Below are 17,500 nucleotides of genomic sequence, written 5' to 3'. Positions count from 1 at the left end.
CTCTCTCCGATGCAGACTCCGATCAGGCCCTCGTCCATCCCACCAATCAAAGAGCCCTTACCCACGTACGTGTCATAAGTACGGTTACGAGAGTAACTGTGGTATTCAACAACAGAGGACAATAATCACATGTACAGAACGAGACGCAGTACAATCAGTTACCAACATATTAAAACATAAAGAAGCTCTAAATTCAACATTTCCTTAATATCTAGATTCTAAATTCTACATTTCCTTAATATCTAGATTCTAAATTCTACATCTTATTCAGTCTGAACTTAGAGTGCCATTTTTCTTGTACTGTTTGGATTCATTCAGTAAATCTTACGAGAAACTAAGTTCAGTCTATTTTAGTTTGTAAGGTTATACTGCCACCTTGAGGACAACATAATACTTACATACGAAGGATAAACACAATGCAGCAGGACCACAAGGAAACAGAGGAGCAGTGTTTACATAATATTTATGAAGTCACACACACACACACACACACACACACACACACACACACACACACACACACACACACACACACACACACACACACTCTCTCTCACGCTTCCTAACCTGGAGTCGAAGAAGGTCCCGTCCAGTAGTGATCCGTTGTAGTGGTATCTGATAAAGTCCCCAGATATACTCTTCCTGAGGCAGGGTTGAGGTATGTCCTGGTTGGTTATAGTGACGCCGTCTTTAGGGTTATGGAGGTCCAAGAGGACTACATCAAACACCAGGGAGGCCTGGCCTGGGATATCACTACCTAGAGAGGGAAAGGAGGGATGAGAGGGATGGAGGGATGAGAGGGAGAGGAGGAGAAAGAGAGAATGAGGGTGAGAGAGAGAGAGAGAGGGAGAGAGAGAGAGAGAGAGAGAGAGAGAGAGAGAGAGAGAGAGAGAGAGAGAGAGCGAGAGAGCGAGAGAGAGAGCGAGACAGAGACAGAGACAGAGAGAGAGAGAGAGAGAGAGAGAGAGAAAGAGAGGGAGAGAGAGAGAGAGAGAGAGAGAGCGAGACAGAGACAGAGACAGAGACAGAGAGAGAGAGAGAGAGAGAGAGCGAGACAGAGACAGAGACAGAGACAGAGGCAGAGAGAGAGAGAGAGAGAGCTTCACACTGATGATGCCATCTCTGGTCCAACAGTATTAGAGAGGCCTGTACTGGGAAAACACTCAGAAAGAACTCTATTACCCAGCAGCACCCACTTACCATCTCCGTTTGATCCGTATCCTAGCGAAGGGGGCATGGTGATGATGCGTCTCTCCCCAACACACATGCCCAGAAGGCCCTGGTCCATGCCAGCGATCAGCCAGCCAATCCCCACGTAGGTGTCGTAGGTACGCAAACGGGTGTGGCTACAGGGGGAGGGAGAGAGGGGGGGGGGGGGGGGGGGGGGGAGAGAGATGGGGAGGGAATGAGCAAATACGTCATAGAAGACAGACTAAATGTCACCCCACTCTCCTCTATCATCACCCTGTCTCCTCTATCATCACCCCCTCTCCTCTATCATCACCCTGTCTCCTCTATCATCACCCTGTCTCCTCCATCATCACCCCCTCTCCTCTATCATCACCCTGTCTCCTCTATCATCACCTCCCTCTCCTCTATCATCACCCCCCTCTCCTCTATCATCACCCCCTCTCCTCTATCATCACCCTGTCTCCTCTATCATCACCCTGTCTCCTCTATAATCACCCTCCTCTCCTCTATCATCACCCCCCGCTCCTTCATCATCACCTCCCTCCCCTCTATCATCACCTCCCTCTCCTCTATCATGACCCTCCTCCCCTTTATCATCACCCCCCTCTCCTCTATCATCACCTCCCTCTCCTCTATCATCACCCTCCTCCCCTCTATCATCACCCCCTCTCCTCTATCATCACTCTGTCTACACTACCATCACCCCCTCTCCTCTATCATCACCCTGTCTCCTCTATCATCACCTCCCTCTCCTCTATCATCACCCCCCTCTCCTCTATCTTCACCCTCCTCCCCTCTATCATCACCCCCTCTCCTCTATCATCACCTTGTCTCCTCTATCATCACCCCCTCCCCTCTATCATCACCCTGTCTCCTCTATCATCACCCCCTCTCCTCTATCATCACCCTCCTCCCCTCTATCATCACCCCCTTTCCTCTATCATCACCTCCCTCTCCTATATCACCCTGTCTCCTCTATCATCACCCTGTCTCCTCTATCATCACCCTCCTCTCCTCTATCATCACCCCCCGCTCCTTCATCATCACCTCCCTCCCCTCTATCATCACCTCCCTCTCCTCTATCATGACCCTCCTCCCCTTTATCATCACCCCCCTCTCCTGTATCATCACCTCCCTCTCCTCTATCATCACCCTCCTCCGCTCTATCATCAACCCCTCTCCTCTATCATCACTCTGTCTACACTATCATCACCCCCTCTCCTCTATCATCACCCTGTCTCCTCTATCATCACCTCCCTCTCCTCTATCATCACCCTGTCTCCTCTATCATCACCCTCCTCCCCTCTATCATCACCCCCTCACCTCTATCATCACCCTGTCTCCTCTATCATCACCCCCTCCCCTCTATCATCACCCTGTCTCCTCTATCATCACCTCCCTCTCCTCTATCATCATCCCCTCTCCTCTATCATCACCCTCCTCCCCTCTATCATCACCCCCTTTCCTCTATCATCACCCTGTCTCCTCTATCATCACCTCCCTCTCCTCTATCATCACCCTGTCTCCTCTATCATCACCCTCCTCCCGTCTATCATCACCCCCCTCTCCTCTATCATCACCCTCCTCCCCTCTATCATCACCCCCTCTCCTCTATCATCACCCCCTCTATCATCACCCTGTCTCCTCTATCATCACCCCCTCTATCATCACCCTGTCTCCTCTATCATCACCTCCCTCTCCTCTATCATCACCCCCTCTCCTCTATCATCACCCCCTCTCCTCTATCATCACCTCCCTCTCCTCTATCATCACCCTGTCTCCTCTATCATCACCCCCTCTCCCCTATCATCACCCTCCTCCCCTCTATCATCACCCCCCTCTCCTCTATCATCACCCCCCTCTGCTCTATCATCACCCTCCTCCCCTCTATCATCACCCCCTCTCCTCTATCATCACCCTGTCTCCTCTATCATCACCCCTCCCCTCTATCATCACCCTGTCTCCTCTATCATCACCTCCCTCTCCTCTATCATCACCCCCTCACCTCTATCATCACCCTCCTCCCCTCTATCATCACCCCCTTTCCTCTATCATCACCCTGTCTCCTCTATCATCACCTCCCTCTCCTCTATCATCACCCTGTCTCCTCTATCATCACCCTGTCTCCTCTATCATCACCCTCCTCCCCTCTATCATCACCCCCCTCACCTCTATCATCACCCTCCTCCCCTCTATCATCACCCCCTCTCCTCCATCATCACCCTGTCTCCTATATCATCACCCCCTCTCCTATATCATCACCCCCTCTCCTCTATCATCACCCCCTTTCCTCTATCATCACCCTGTCTCCTCTATCATCACCTCCCTCTCCTCTATCATCACCCCTTCTCCTCTATCATCACCCTCCTCCCCTCTATCATCACCCCCCTTTCCTCTATCATCACCCCCCTCTCCTCTCTCATCACCCCCCTCTCCTCTATCATCACCCCCTCTCCTCTATCATCACCCCTCTCCTCTATCATCACCCTGTCTCCTCTATCATCACCCTGTCTCCTATATCATCACCCCCCTCTCTTATATCATCACCCCCCTCTCTTATATCATCACCCGCCTCTCCTCTATCATCACCCCCCTCTCCTCTATCATCACCCTGTCTCCTATCTCATCACCCCCCTCTCCTCTATCATCACCCCCCTCTCCTCTATCATCACCCCCTCTCCTCTATCATCACCCTCCTCTCCTCTATCATCACAACCCGCTCCTTCATCATCACCCCCCTCTCCTCTATCATCACCCTGTCTCCTCTATCACCCCCCTCTCCTCTATCATCACCCCCCTCTCCTCTATCATCACCCTCCTCTTCTCAATCATCACCCTGTCTCCTCTATCATCACCCCCTCTCCTCTATCATCACCCCCTCTCCTCTATCATCACCCTGTCTCCTCTATCATCACCCTCCTCTCCTCTATCATCACAACCCGCTTCTTCATCATCACCCTGTCTCCTCTATCATCACCCCCCTCTCCTCTATCATCACCCCCCTCTCCTCTATCATCACCCTCCTCTTCTCAATCATCACCCCCCTCTCCTCTATCATCACCCCCCTCTCCTATATCACCCTGTCTCCTATATCATCACCCCTCTCTTCTTCATCATCACACCCCTCTCCTCTATCATCACCCCCCGCTCCTTCATCATCACACCCCTCTCCTCTATCATCACCCCACTCTCCTCTATCATCACACCCCTCTCCTCTATCATCACCCCCCTCTTCTCTATCATCCCCCTCCTCTCCTCTATCATCACCCCCCTCTCCTCTATCATCACCCCCCTCTCCTCTATCATCACCCTGTCTCCTATATCATCACCCCCCTCTCCTCTATCATCACCCCCTCTCCTCTATCATCACCCCCCTCTCCTCTATCATCACCCTGTCTCCTCTATCATCACCCCCCTCTCCTATATCATCACCCCCCTCTCCTCTATCATCACCCCCCTCTCCTCTATCATCACCCCCCTCTCCTCTATCATCACCCCTCTCTCCTCTATCATCACCCTGTCTCCTATATCATCACCCCCCTCTCCTATATCATCACCCCCCTCTCCTCTATCATCACCCCCTCTCCTCTATCATCACCCCCCTCTCCTATATCATCACCCCTCTCTCCTCTATCATCACCCCCTTCTCCTCTATCATCACCCCCTCTCCTAGTGTGTGTTAGTAGTGTGTAGTGTGTGTAGTGTCTGTTAGAAGTGTGTAGTGTGTGTTAGTAGTGTGTAGTGTGTGTAGTGTGTGTTAGTAGTGTGTGTAGTGTATGTTAGTAGTGTGTAGTGTGTGTTAGTAGTGTGTAGTGTGTGTTAGTAGTGTGTAGTGTGTGTTAGTAGTGTGTAGTGTGTGTTAGTAGTGTGTGTAGTGTGTGTTAGTAGTGTGTGTAGTGTGTGTTAGTAGTGTGTAATGTGTGTTAGTAGTGTGTAGTGTGTGTTAGTAGTGTGTAGTGTGTGTAGTGTGTGTTAGTAGTGTGTAGTGTGTGTTAGTAGTGTGTGTTAGTAGTGTGTTAGTAGTGTGTAGTGTGTGTTAGTAGTGTGTAGTGTGTGTTAGTAGTGTGTAGTGTGTGTTAGTAGTGTGTGTTAGTAGTGTGTAATGTGTGTTAGTAGTGTGTAGTGTGTGTAGTGTGTGTTAGTAGTGTGTAGTGTGTGTTAGTAGTGTGTGTTAGTAGTGTGTTAGTAGTGTGTAGTGTGTGTTAGTAGTGTGTAGTGTGTGTTAGTAGTGTGTAGTGTGTGTTAGTAGTGTGTGTTAGTAGTGTGTGTTAGTAGTGTGTAGTGTGTGTTAGTAGTGTGTACTGTGTGTTAGTAATGTGTAGTGTGTGTTAGTAGTGTGTGTTAGTAGTGTGTGTTAGTAGTGTGTTGGTAGTGTGTAGTGTGTGTTAGTAGTGTGTAGTGTGTGTTAGTAGTGTGTGTTAGTAGTGTGTGTAGTGTGTGTTAGTAGTGTGTGTTAGTAGTGTGTAGTGTGTGTTAGTAGTGTGTAGTGTGTGTTAGTAGTGTGTGTAGTGTGTGTTAGTAGTGTGTTAGTAGTGTGTGTAGTGTGTGTTAGTAGTGTGTGTAGTGTGTGTTAGTAGTGTGTGTAGTTTGTGTTAGTAGTGTGTGTAGTGTGTGTTAGTAGTGTGTGTAGTGTGTGTTAGTAGTGTGTGTAGTGTGTGTTACTAGTGTGTGTAGTGTGTGTTAGTAGTGTGTGTAGTGTGTGTTAGTAGTGTGTAGTGTGTGTTAGTAGTGTGTGTTAGTAGTGTGTGTTAGTAGTGTGTAGTGTGTGTTAGTAGTGTGTGTTAGTAGTGTGTAGTATGTGTTAGTAGTGTGTGTAGTGTGTGTTAGTAGTGTGTAGTGTGTGTAGTGTGTGTAGTGTGTGTTAGTAGTGTGTAGTGTGTGTTAGTAGTGTGTGTAGTGTGTGTTAGTAGTGTGTTAGTAGTGTGTAGTGTGTGTTAGTAGTGTGTGTTAGTAGTGTGTTAGTAGTGTGTAGTGTGTGTTAGTAGTGTGTGTTAGTAGTGTGTAGTATGTGTTAGTAGTGTGTGTAGTGTGTGTTAGTAGTGTGTAGTGTGTGTTGGTAGTGTGTGTTAGTAGTGTGTGTTAGTAGTGTGTAGTGTGTGTTAGTAGTGTGTAGTGTGTGTTAGTAGTGTGTAGTGTGTGTTAGTAGTGTGTGTTAGTAGTGTGTTAGTAGTGTGTAGTGTGTGTTAGTAGTGTGTAATGTGTGTTAGTAGTGTGTAGTGTGTGTTAGTAGTGTGTAGTGTGTGTTAGTAGTGTGTGTTAGTAGTGTGTAGTGTGTGTTAGTAGTGTGTAGTGTGTGTTAGTGGTGTGTGTTAGTAGTGTGTAGTGTGTGTTAGTAGTGTGTAGTGTGTGTTAGTAGTGTGTAGTGTGTGTTAGTAGTGTGTAGTGTGTGTTAGTAGTGTGTGTTAGTAGTGTGTGTTAGTAGTGTGTAGTGTGTGTTAGTAGTGTCATCTCTATCATCACCCCCCTCTCCTCTATCATCACCCTCCTCCCCTCTATCATCACCCCCTCTCCTCTATCATCACCCTGTCTCCTCTATCATCACCCCCTCCCCTCTATCATCACCCTGTCTCCTCTATCATCACCTCCCTCTCCTCTATCATCACCCCCTCACCTCTATCATCACCCTCCTCCCCTCTATCATCACCCCCTTTCCTCTATCATCACCCTGTCTCCTCTATCATCACCCTGTCTCCTCTATCATCACCCTCCTCCCCTCTATCATCACCCCCCTCACCTCTATCATCACCCTCCTCCCCTCTATCATCACCCCCTCTCCTCCATCATCACCCTGTCTCCTATATCATCACCCCCTCTCCTATATCATCACCCCCTCTCCTCTATCATCACCCCCTCTCCTCTATCATCACCCTGTCTCCTCTATCATCACCTCCCTCTCCTCTATCATCACCCTCCTCCCCTCTATCATCACCCTCCTCCCCTCTATCATCACCCCCCTTTCCTCTATCATCACCCCCCTCTCCTCTATCATCACCCCCCTCTCCTCTATCATCACCCTCCTCTTCTCTATCATCACCCTGTCTCCTCTATCATCACCCCCTCTCCTCTATCATCACCCCCTCTCCTCTATCATCACCCTCCTCTCCTCTATCATCACAACCCGCTCCTTCATCATCACCCTGTCTCCTCTATCATCACCACCCTCTCCTCTATCATCACCCCCCTCTCCTCTATCATCACCCTCCTCTTCTCAATCATCACCCTGTCTCCTCTATCATCACCCCCTCTCCTCTATCATCACCCCCTCTCCTCTATCATCACCCTGTCGCCTCTATCATCACCCTGTCTCCTCTATCATCACCCTGTGTCCACTATCATCACCCCCTCTCCTCTATCATCACCTCCCTCTCCTCTATCATCACCCTGTCTCCTCTATCATCACCCTGTCTCCTCTATCATCACTCCCCTCTCCTCTATCATCGCCTTCCTCTCCTCTATCATCACCCCCTCTCCTCTATCATCACCCCTCTCCTCTATCATCACCCTGTCTCCTCTATCATCACCCTGTCTCCTATATCATCACCCCCCTCTCTTATATCATCACCCCCCTCTCTTATATCATCACCCGCCTCTCCTCTATCATCACCCCCCTCTCCTCTATCATCACCCTGTCTCCTATCTCATCACCCCCCTCTCCTCTATCATCACCCCCCTCTCCTCTATCATCACCCCCCTCTCCTCTATCATCACCCCCTCTCCTCTATCATCACCCTCCTCTCCTCTATCATCACAACCCGCTCCTTCATCATCACCCCCCTCTCCTCTATCATCACCCTGTCTCCTCTATCACCCCCCTCTCCTCTATCATCACCCCCCTCTCCTCTATCATCACCCTCCTCTTCTCAATCATCACCCTGTCTCCTCTATCATCACCCCCTCTCCTCTATCATCACCCCCTCTCCTCTATCATCACCCTGTCTCCTCTATCATCACCCTCCTCTCCTCTATCATCACAACCCGCTTCTTCATCATCACCCTGTCTCCTCTATCATCACCCCCCTCTCCTCTATCATCACCCCCCTCTCCTCTATCATCACCCTCCTCTTCTCAATCATCACCCCCCTCTCCTCTATCATCACCCCCCTCTCCTATATCACCCTGTCTCCTATATCATCACCCCCCTCTTCTTCATCATCACACCCCTCTCCTCTATCATCACCCCCCGCTCCTTCATCATCACCCCCCTCTCCTCTATCATCACCCCCCTCTCCTCTATCATCACCCCCCTCTCCTCTATCATCACCCCCTCTCCTCTATCATCACCCTCCTCTCCTCTATCATCACAACCCGCTCCTTCATCATCACCCCCCTCTCCTCTATCATCACCCTGTCTCCTCTATCACCCCCCTCTCCTCTATCATCACCCCCCTCTCCTCTATCATCACCCTCCTCTTCTCAATCATCACCCTGTCTCCTCTATCATCACCCCCTCTCCTCTATCATCACCCCCTCTCCTCTATCATCACCCTGTCTCCTCTATCATCACCCTCCTCTCCTCTATCATCACAACCCGCTTCTTCATCATCACCCTGTCTCCTCTATCATCACCCCCCTCTCCTCTATCATCACCCCCCTCTCCTCTATCATCACCCTCCTCTTCTCAATCATCACCCCCCTCTCCTCTATCATCACCCCCCTCTCCTATATCACCCTGTCTCCTATATCATCACCCCCCTCTTCTTCATCATCACACCCCTCTCCTCTATCATCACCCCCCGCTCCTTCATCATCACACCCCTCTCCTCTATCATCACCCCACTCTCCTCTATCATCACACCCCTCTCCTCTATCATCACCCCCCCCTTATCTATCATCCCCCTCCTCTCCTCTATCATCACCCCCCTCTCCTCTATCATCACCCCCCTCTCCTCTATCATCACCCCCCTCTCCTCTATCATCACCCTGTCTCCTATATCATCACCCCCCTCTCCTCTATCATCACCCCCTCTCCTCTATCATCACCCCCCTCTCCTCTATCATCACCCTGTCTCCTCTATCATCACCCCCCTCTCCTATATCATCACCCCCCTCTCCTCTATCATCACCCCCCTCTCCTCTATCATCACCCCTCTCTCCTCTATCATCACCCTGTCTCCTATATCATCACCCCCCTCTCCTATATCATCACCCCCCTCTCCTCTATCATCACCCCCTCTCCTCTATCATCACCCCCCTCTCCTATATCATCACCCCTCTCTCCTCTATCATCACCCCCTTCTCCTCTATCATCACCCCGTCTCCTAGTGTGTGTTAGTAGTGTGTAGTGTGTGTAGTGTCTGTTAGAAGTGTGTAGTGTGTGTTAGTAGTGTGTAGTGTGTGTAGTGTGTGTTAGTAGTGTGTGTAGTGTATGTTAGTAGTGTGTAGTGTGTGTTAGTAGTGTGTAGTGTGTGTTAGTAGTGTGTAGTGTGTGTTAGTAGTGTGTGTAGTGTGTGTTAGTAGTGTGTGTAGTGTGTGTTAGTAGTGTGTAATGTGTGTTAGTAGTGTGTAGTGTGTGTTAGTAGTGTGTAGTGTGTGTAGTGTGTGTTAGTAGTGTGTAGTGTGTGTTAGTAGTGTGTGTTAGTAGTGTGTTAGTAGTGTGTAGTGTGTGTTAGTAGTGTGTAGTGTGTGTTAGTAGTGTGTAGTGTGTGTTAGTAGTGTGTGTTAGTAGTGTGTAATGTGTGTTAGTAGTGTGTAGTGTGTGTAGTGTGTGTTAGTAGTGTGTAGTGTGTGTTAGTAGTGTGTGTTAGTAGTGTGTTAGTAGTGTGTAGTGTGTGTTAGTAGTGTGTAGTGTGTGTTAGTAGTGTGTAGTGTGTGTTAGTAGTGTGTGTTAGTAGTGTGTGTTAGTAGTGTGTAGTGTGTGTTAGTAGTGTGTACTGTGTGTTAGTAATGTGTAGTGTGTGTTAGTAGTGTGTGTTAGTAGTGTGTGTTAGTAGTGTGTTGGTAGTGTGTAGTGTGTGTTAGTAGTGTGTAGTGTGTGTTAGTAGTGTGTGTTAGTAGTGTGTGTAGTGTGTGTTAGTAGTGTGTGTTAGTAGTGTGTAGTGTGTGTTAGTAGTGTGTAGTGTGTGTTAGTAGTGTGTGTAGTGTGTGTTAGTAGTGTGTTAGTAGTGTGTGTAGTGTGTGTTAGTAGTGTGTGTAGTGTGTGTTAGTAGTGTGTGTAGTTTGTGTTAGTAGTGTGTGTAGTGTGTGTTAGTAGTGTGTGTTAGTAGTGTGTGTAGTGTGTGTTACTAGTGTGTGTAGTGTGTGTTAGTAGTGTGTGTAGTGTGTGTTAGTAGTGTGTAGTGTGTGTTAGTAGTGTGTGTTAGTAGTGTGTGTTAGTAGTGTGTAGTGTGTGTTAGTAGTGTGTGTTAGTAGTGTGTAGTATGTGTTAGTAGTGTGTGTAGTGTGTGTTAGTAGTGTGTAGTGTGTGTAGTGTGTGTAGTGTGTGTTAGTAGTGTGTAGTGTGTGTTAGTAGTGTGTGTAGTGTGTGTTAGTAGTGTGTTAGTAGTGTGTGTAAGTAGTGTGTGTAGTGTGTGTTAGTAGTGTGTGTAGTGCGTGTTAGTAGTGTGTGTAGTGTGTGTTAGTAGTGTGTAGTGTGTGTTAGTAGTGTGTAGTGTGTGTTAGTAGTGTGTGTTAGTAGTGTGTTAGTAGTGTGTAGTGTGTGTTAGTAGTGTGTGTTAGTAGTGTGTAGTATGTGTTAGTAGTGTGTGTAGTGTGTGTTAGTAGTGTGTAGTGTGTGTTGGTAGTGTGTGTTAGTAGTGTGTGTTAGTATTGTGTAGTGTGTGTTAGTAGTGTGTAGTGTGTGTTAGTAGTGTGTAGTGTGTGTTAGTAGTGTGTGTTAGTAGTGTGTTAGTAGTGTGTAGTGTGTGTTAGTAGTGTGTAGTGTGTGTTAGTAGTGTGTAGTGTGTGTTAGTAGTGTGTGGTAGTAGTGTGTAATGTGTGTTAGTAGTGTGTAGTGTGTGTTAGTAGTGTGTAGTGTGTGTTAGTAGTGTGTGTTAGTAGTGTGTAGTGTGTGTTAGTAGTGTGTAGTGTGTGTTAGTGGTGTGTGTTAGTAGTGTGTAGTGTGTGTTAGTAGAGTGTAGTGTGTGTTAGTAGTGTGTAGTGTGTGTTAGTAGTGTGTAGTGTGTGTTAGTAGTGTGTAGTGTGTGTTAGTAGTGTGTGTTAGTAGTGTGTGTTAGTAGTGTGTAGTGTGTGTTAGTAGTGTGTAGTGTGTGTTAGTAGTGTGTAGTGTGTGTTAGTAGTGTGTGTTAGTAGTGTGTGTTAGTAGTGTGTAGTGTGTGTTAGTAGTGTGTAGTGTGTGTTAGTAGTGTGTAGTGTGTGTTAGTAGTGTGTAGTGTGTGTTAGTAGTGTGTGTTAGTAGTGTGTGTTAGTAGTGTGTGGTGTGTCTCACCTGGAGTCGAACAGTGTTCCGTCCAGCAGTGTTCCGTTGTAGTGGTATCGTACGTAGTCTGACACCTCTACCTTCCTAGAGCAGTTCTCAGGGGTGTAGTACGTCTCACTCTGAACCCCGTCGTCAGGGTTCCACACGTCCAACAACAGAACGTCAAAATGGAGGATTGCGTCTGAAGGGATGACATCACCTGGATTAAGGAAGAATGACAGTTACACTTGATCTCTCTCTCACCTTCTCTCATCCTGTCTCTCTCATCCCCTCTCTCTCACCTTCTCTTCTCTCATCCCCTCTCTCTCACCTTCTCTTCTTATCCTGTCTCTCTCATCCCCTCTCTCTCACCTTCTCTTCTTATCCTGTCTCTCTCATCCCCTCTCTCTCACCTTCTCTTCTCTCACCCCCTTTCTCTCACCTTCTCTTCCCTTATCCTGTCTCTCATCTCTCTCTCTCTCTCTCTCTCTCTCTCTCTCTCTCTCTCTCTCTCTCTCTCTCTCTCTCATCCCCTCTCTCTCTCATCCCCTCTCTCTCTCATCCCCTCTCTCTACTTCCTCTCTCCTTTCTCTCTTTCTTTCTCTGAATGTTAGACTCGTCAGATGAACATGGAATGATTTCTTTGAAGGTACTTAATCACAGTTTATAAACAGGCCAAAGACATTGTTTTGGGGGGAGGGAAGATGAGAGGAGGGGAAGAGGAAGGGAGGAGAAGGGGTAGAGAAGTTGAGGGTGGTTGTGATTCAATTCATACTGGTGAGTTGACAGTTGTTCTCTCTGCTGGCAAGGACTGCTTCTCCCTCCAACTCTCTGGCTTTCTCTCCCCGGCTCTCCCTCCCCGGCTCTTCCTCTCCCCGGCTCTCCCTCCCCGGCTCTTCCTCTCCGGCTCTCCCTCCCCGGCTCTTCCTCTCTGGCTTTCCCTCCCCGGCTCCCTCTCCCCAGGTCTCCCTCCCCGGCTCTCTCTCCCCGGCTTTCCCTCCCGGCTCTCCCTCCCCGGCTCCCTCTCCCCGGCTCTCCCTCCCCGGCTCTTCCTCTCTGGCTTTCCCTCCCCGGCTCTCCCTCCCCGGCTCCCTCTCCCCAGGTCTCCCTCCCCGGCTCTTCCTCTCCCCGGCTCTCCCTCCCCGGCTCTTCCTCTCCGGCTCTCCCTCCCCGGCTCTTCCTCTCTGGCTTTCTCTCCCCGGCTCCCTCTCCCTGGCTCGCCCTCCCCGGCTCCCTCTCCCCGGCTCCCCCTCCCCGGGCTCTCCCTCCCCGGCTCTCCCTCCCCGGCTCCCTCTCCCCGGCTCTCCCTCCCGGCTCTCCCTCCCCGGCTCTCCCTCCCCGGCTCCCTCTCCCCGGCTCTCCCTCCCCGGCTCTTCCTCTCCCCGGCTCTCCCTCCCCGGCTCTCCCTCCCCGGCTCTGCCTCTCCGGCTCTCCCTCCCCGGCTCTCCCTCCCCGGCTCCCTCTCCCCGGCTTTCTCTCCCCGGCTCCCTCTCCAGCTCTCCCTCCCCGGCTCTTCCTCTCCGGCTCTCCCTCCCCGGCTCTTCCTCTCCGGCTTTCCCTCCCCGGCTCTTCCTCTCCGGCTCTCCCTCCCCGGCTCTTCCTCTCCGGCTCTCCCTCCCCGGCTCTTCCTCTCTGGCTTTCCCTCCCCGGCTCTCCCTCCCCGGCTCCTCCTCTCTGGCTCTCCCTCCCTGGCTCGCCCTCCCCGGCTCCCTCTCCCCGGCTCCCTCTCCCCGGGCTCTCCCTCCCCGGCTCCCTCTCCCCGGCTCTCCCTCCCCGGCTCTTCCTCTCCCCGGCTCTCCCTCCCCGGCTCTTCCTCTCCCCGGCTCTCCCTCCCCGGCTCTCCCTCCCGGCTCTCCCTCCCCGGCTCTCCCTCCCCGGCTCCCTCTCCCCGGCTCTCCCTCCCCGGCTCTTCCTCTCCCCGGCTCTCCCTCCCCGGCTCTTCCTCTCTGGCTTTCCCTCCCCGGCTCTCCCTCCCCGGCTCCCTCTCCCCAGGTCTCCCTCCCCGGCTCTCTCTCCCCGGCTTTCCCTCCCGGCTCTCCCTCCCCGGCTCCCTCTCCCAGGCTCTCCCTCCCCGGCTCCCTCTCCCCGGCTCTCCCTCCCCGGCTCTTCCTCTCCCCGGCTCTCCCTCCCCGGCTCTTCCTCTCCGGCTCTCCCTCCCCGGCTCTTCCTCTCTGGCTTTCTCTCCCCGGCTCCCTCTCCCTGGCTCGCCCTCCCCGGCTCCCACTCCCCGGCTCCCTCTCCCCGGGCTCTCCCTCCCCGGCTCTCCCTCCCCGGCTCCCTCTCCCCGGCTCTCCCTCCCGGCTCCCTCTCCCCGGCTCTCCCTCCCCGGCTCTCCCTCCCCGGCTCTCCCTCCCCGGCTCTTCCTCTCCCCGGCTCTCCCTCCCCGGCTCTTCCTCTCCGGCTCTCCCTCCCCGGCTCTTCCTCTCTGGCTTCCTCTTCCCGGCTCCCTCTCCAGCTCTCCCTCCCCGGCTCTTCCTCTCCGGCTCTCCCTCCCCGGCTCTTCCTCTCCGGCTTTCCCTCTCCGGCTCTTCCTCTCCGGCTCTCCCTCCCCGGCTCTTCCTCTCCGGCTCTCCCTCCCCGGCTCTTCCTCTCTGGCTTTCCCTCCCCGGCTCTCCCTCCCCGGCTCCTCCTCTCTGGCTCTCCCTCCCTGGCTCGCCCTCCCCGGCTCCCTCTCCCCGGCTCCCTCTCCCCGGGCTCTCCCTCCCCGGCTCCCTCTCCCCGGCTCTCCCTCCCCGGCTCTTCCTCTCCCCGGCTCTCCCTCCCCGGCTCTCCCTCCCGGCTCTCCCTCCCCGGCTCTCCCTCCCCGGCTCCCTCTCCCCGGCTCTCCCTCCCCGGCTCTTCCTCTCCCCGGCTCTCCCTCCCCGGCTCTTCCTCTCCGACTCTCCCTCCCCGGCTCTTCCTCTCTGGCTTTCTCTCCCCGGCTCCCTCTCCAGCTCTCCCTCCCCGGCTCTTCCTCTCCGGCTCTCCCTCCCCGGCTCTTCCTCTCCGGCTTTCCCTCCCCGGCTCTTCCTCTCCAGCTCTCCCTCCCCGGCTCTTCCTCTCCGGCTCTCCCTCCCCGGCTCTTCCTCTCTGGCTTTCCCTCCCCGGCTCTCCCTCCCCGGCTCCTCCTCTCTGGCTCTCCCTCCCTGGCTCGCCCTCCCCGGCTCCCTCTCCCCGGCTCCCTCTCCCCAGGCTCTCCCTCCCTGGCTCTCCCTCCCCGGCTCTTCCTCTCCGGCTCTCCCTCCCCGGCTCTTCCTCTCTGGCTTTCTCTCCCCGGCTCCCTCTCCAGCTCGCCCTCCCCGGCTCCCTCTCCCCGGCTCCCTCTCCCCAGGCTCTCCCTCCCCGGCTCTCCCTCCCCGGCTCCCTCTCCCCGGCTCTCCCTCCCCGGGCTCTCCCTCCCCGGCTCTCCCTCCCCGGCTGTCCCTCCCCGGCTCTCCCGCCCCGGCTCGCACACCTTCTTCTCCTACTTTTCTTCCTCTCAATTCAATTCATTTCAAAGGGCTTTATTGGCAAGGGAACCATATTGCTAAAGCAAGTGAAATAGATAATAAAAACTAAGTGAAATTAACAATAAAAATTAACAGTAGGCATTGCACTCAAAGAAATAGAGATGTTTAAAATGCCATGTTATGGCTATTATGCCTCTCTCACCCTCTCTCTCTCTTCCACACACAAATCTATAGAAAAGACACCTACATTTACCTGTCCATACACGCCCCCTCCCCCCATCTCACGTTCTCTCTCTTTACCGGTCTCTACATGTCAAGTCAGGCCACACATTCCTGTTCTAATCTCTCCCCGTGCAAAACCAACCAATCCGCTTGATGACCTCTTTATACGCACAACAACATGCTAATATACACACACACATACACTAATATGGACAAACACACTCCTGACACGGTGCTCTCCCCTGTAAACGAGGGTACCGCCTACAACAGGACTCCTCCTCTCTGTGTTAGTTGTAGAGGGTTGGTCTGAGCTTCTTGCAACACTAATCTGTCAACCAGCTGATTGATCTGATATTCAGTGACAGCAGCTAGCTCAGCCTGCCCTGTGCAAAGTAACAAACAGCTTGGCTCCAGGCAGCGCTCACTTCCTGGTCTGTGATGTCAGAGTGGGCCGATTCCACATGGAGCCGAGACCGCTCACTTCCTGGTCTGTGATGTCAGAGTGGGCCGATTCCACATGGAGCCGAGACCGCCCACTTCCTGGTCTGTGATGTCAGAGTGGGCCGATTCCACATGGAGCCGAGACCGCTCACTTCCTGGTCTGTGATGTCAGAGTGGGCCGATTCCACATGGAGCCGAGACCGCTCACTTCCTGGTCTGTGATGTCAGAGTGGGCCGATTCCACATGGAACCGAGATGGCCCACTTCCTGTCCTCCTTCCTCTGTCTGTTTTATGAATACTGTACACAGACATGCTGTACACAGGCCTACACACAAACACATCCTCGTGCGACCCATAGACCCAACCGCCAACTGCATCCGGAGCCCAGAGCTACAGCTTCTACCTGTGTTCGTCATTACACAGACAAGACAGACCAATGTTTATAGCCATGTTATAGGCCTACCGTAAGCTATGTTATAACCATGTTATAGGCCTACCGTAAGCTGTTATAACCATGTTATAGGCCTACCGTAAGCTGTTATAACCATGTTATAGGTCTACCATAAGCTATGTTATAACCATGTTATAGGCCTACCGTAAGCTATGTTATAACCATGTTATGGGTCTACCGTAAGCTGTTATAACCATGTTATAGGCCTACCGTAAGCTATGTTATAACCATGTTATAGGCCTACCGTAAGCTGTTATAACCATGTTATAGGCCTACCGTAAGCTGTTATAACCATGTTATAGGCCTACCGTAAGCTGTTATAACCATGTTATAGGTCTACCATAAGCTATGTTATAACCATGTTATAGGCCTACCGTAAGTTGTTATAACCATGTTATAGGCCTACCGTAAGCTGTTATAACCATGTTATAGGCCTACCGTAAGCTGTTATAACCATGTTATAGGCCTACCGTAAGCTGTTATAGCCATGTTATAGGCCTACCGTAAGCTATGTTATAAAAGCTATGATTTCACAATGTTGGAAGCTAAACACACAGATTACAGGTGTGGCAGGTAGCCTAGTGGTTAGAGGGGCGGCAGGTAGACTAGTGGTTAGAGGGGCGGCAGGTAGCCTAGTGGTTAGAGGGGCGGCAGGTAGCCTAGTGGTTAGAGGGGTGGCAGGTAGCCTAGTGGTTAGAGGGGTGGCAGGTAGCCTAGTGGTTAGAGGGGTGGCAGGTAGCCTAGTGGTTAGAGGGGCGGCAGGTAGCCTAGTGGTTAGAGGGGTGGCAGGTAGCCTAGTGGTTAGAGGGGCGGCAGGTAGCCTAGTGGTTAGAGGGGTGGCAGGTAGCCTAGTGGTTAGAGGGGCGGCAGGTAGACTAGTGGTTAGAGGGGCGGCAGGTAGACTAGTGGTTAGAGCGTTGAACTAGATCGAATCCCTGAGCTGACAAGGTAAAAATCTGTCGTTCTGCATCCCTGAACAAGGCAGTTAACCCACTGTTCCCCAGTAGGCCGTCATTGTAAATAAGAATTTGTTCCTAACTGACTTTGCCTTAGTTAAATAAAGGTTAAATCAAATGTAAATAAATAAGTAAGAGATGATCAGTTGAGTAGATGTAGATGTAGATGTTGATGTTGATGTTGATTTAGATGTAGATGTAGATGTAGATGTAGATGTTGATGTAGATGTAGATGTAGATGTAGATGTAGATGTTCATGTAGATGTAGATGTTGATGTAGATGTTCATGTAGATGTAGATGTAGATGTAGATGTAGATGTTCATGTAGATGTAGATGTTGATGTAGATGTTGATGTTGATATAGATGTAGATGTAGATGTTCATGTAGATGTAGATGTTCATGTAGATGTAGATGTAGATGTAGATGTTGATGTAGATGTTCATGTAGATGTAGATGTTCATGTAGATGTAGATGTA

General features: G+C 51.5%; 1 protein-coding gene across 2 annotated transcripts in view; it reads right to left on the bottom strand.

Annotated features, from left to right (window-relative positions):
* LOC139392312 (peptidyl-prolyl cis-trans isomerase FKBP9-like) overlaps positions 1–17,500 on the bottom strand; it is a 29,395-nt gene that overhangs the window by 3,299 nt on the left and 8,596 nt on the right. For both annotated transcript variants that reach the window (XM_071140212.1, XM_071140211.1), the window contains exons 3-6: positions 11,555–11,744; positions 1,201–1,346; positions 568–757; positions 1–96 (exon numbers count right to left, since the gene is read on the bottom strand). The exon at positions 1–96 is cut by the window's left edge and continues 50 nt beyond it. In XM_071140212.1, the coding sequence (XP_070996313.1) occupies positions 1–96; positions 568–757; positions 1,201–1,346; positions 11,555–11,744 (622 nt within the window). The remainder of the gene's footprint in view (positions 97–567; positions 758–1,200; positions 1,347–11,554; positions 11,745–17,500) is intronic.

Source organism: Oncorhynchus clarkii, chromosome 32 (genome assembly GCF_045791955.1).
Source record: "Oncorhynchus clarkii lewisi isolate Uvic-CL-2024 chromosome 32, UVic_Ocla_1.0, whole genome shotgun sequence".
In the NCBI taxonomy this organism is placed as follows: domain Eukaryota; kingdom Metazoa; phylum Chordata; class Actinopteri; order Salmoniformes; family Salmonidae; genus Oncorhynchus; species Oncorhynchus clarkii.
Note: the sequence above shows the minus strand (reverse complement) of the source record. Positions and strands in the feature narration are given on the sequence as shown.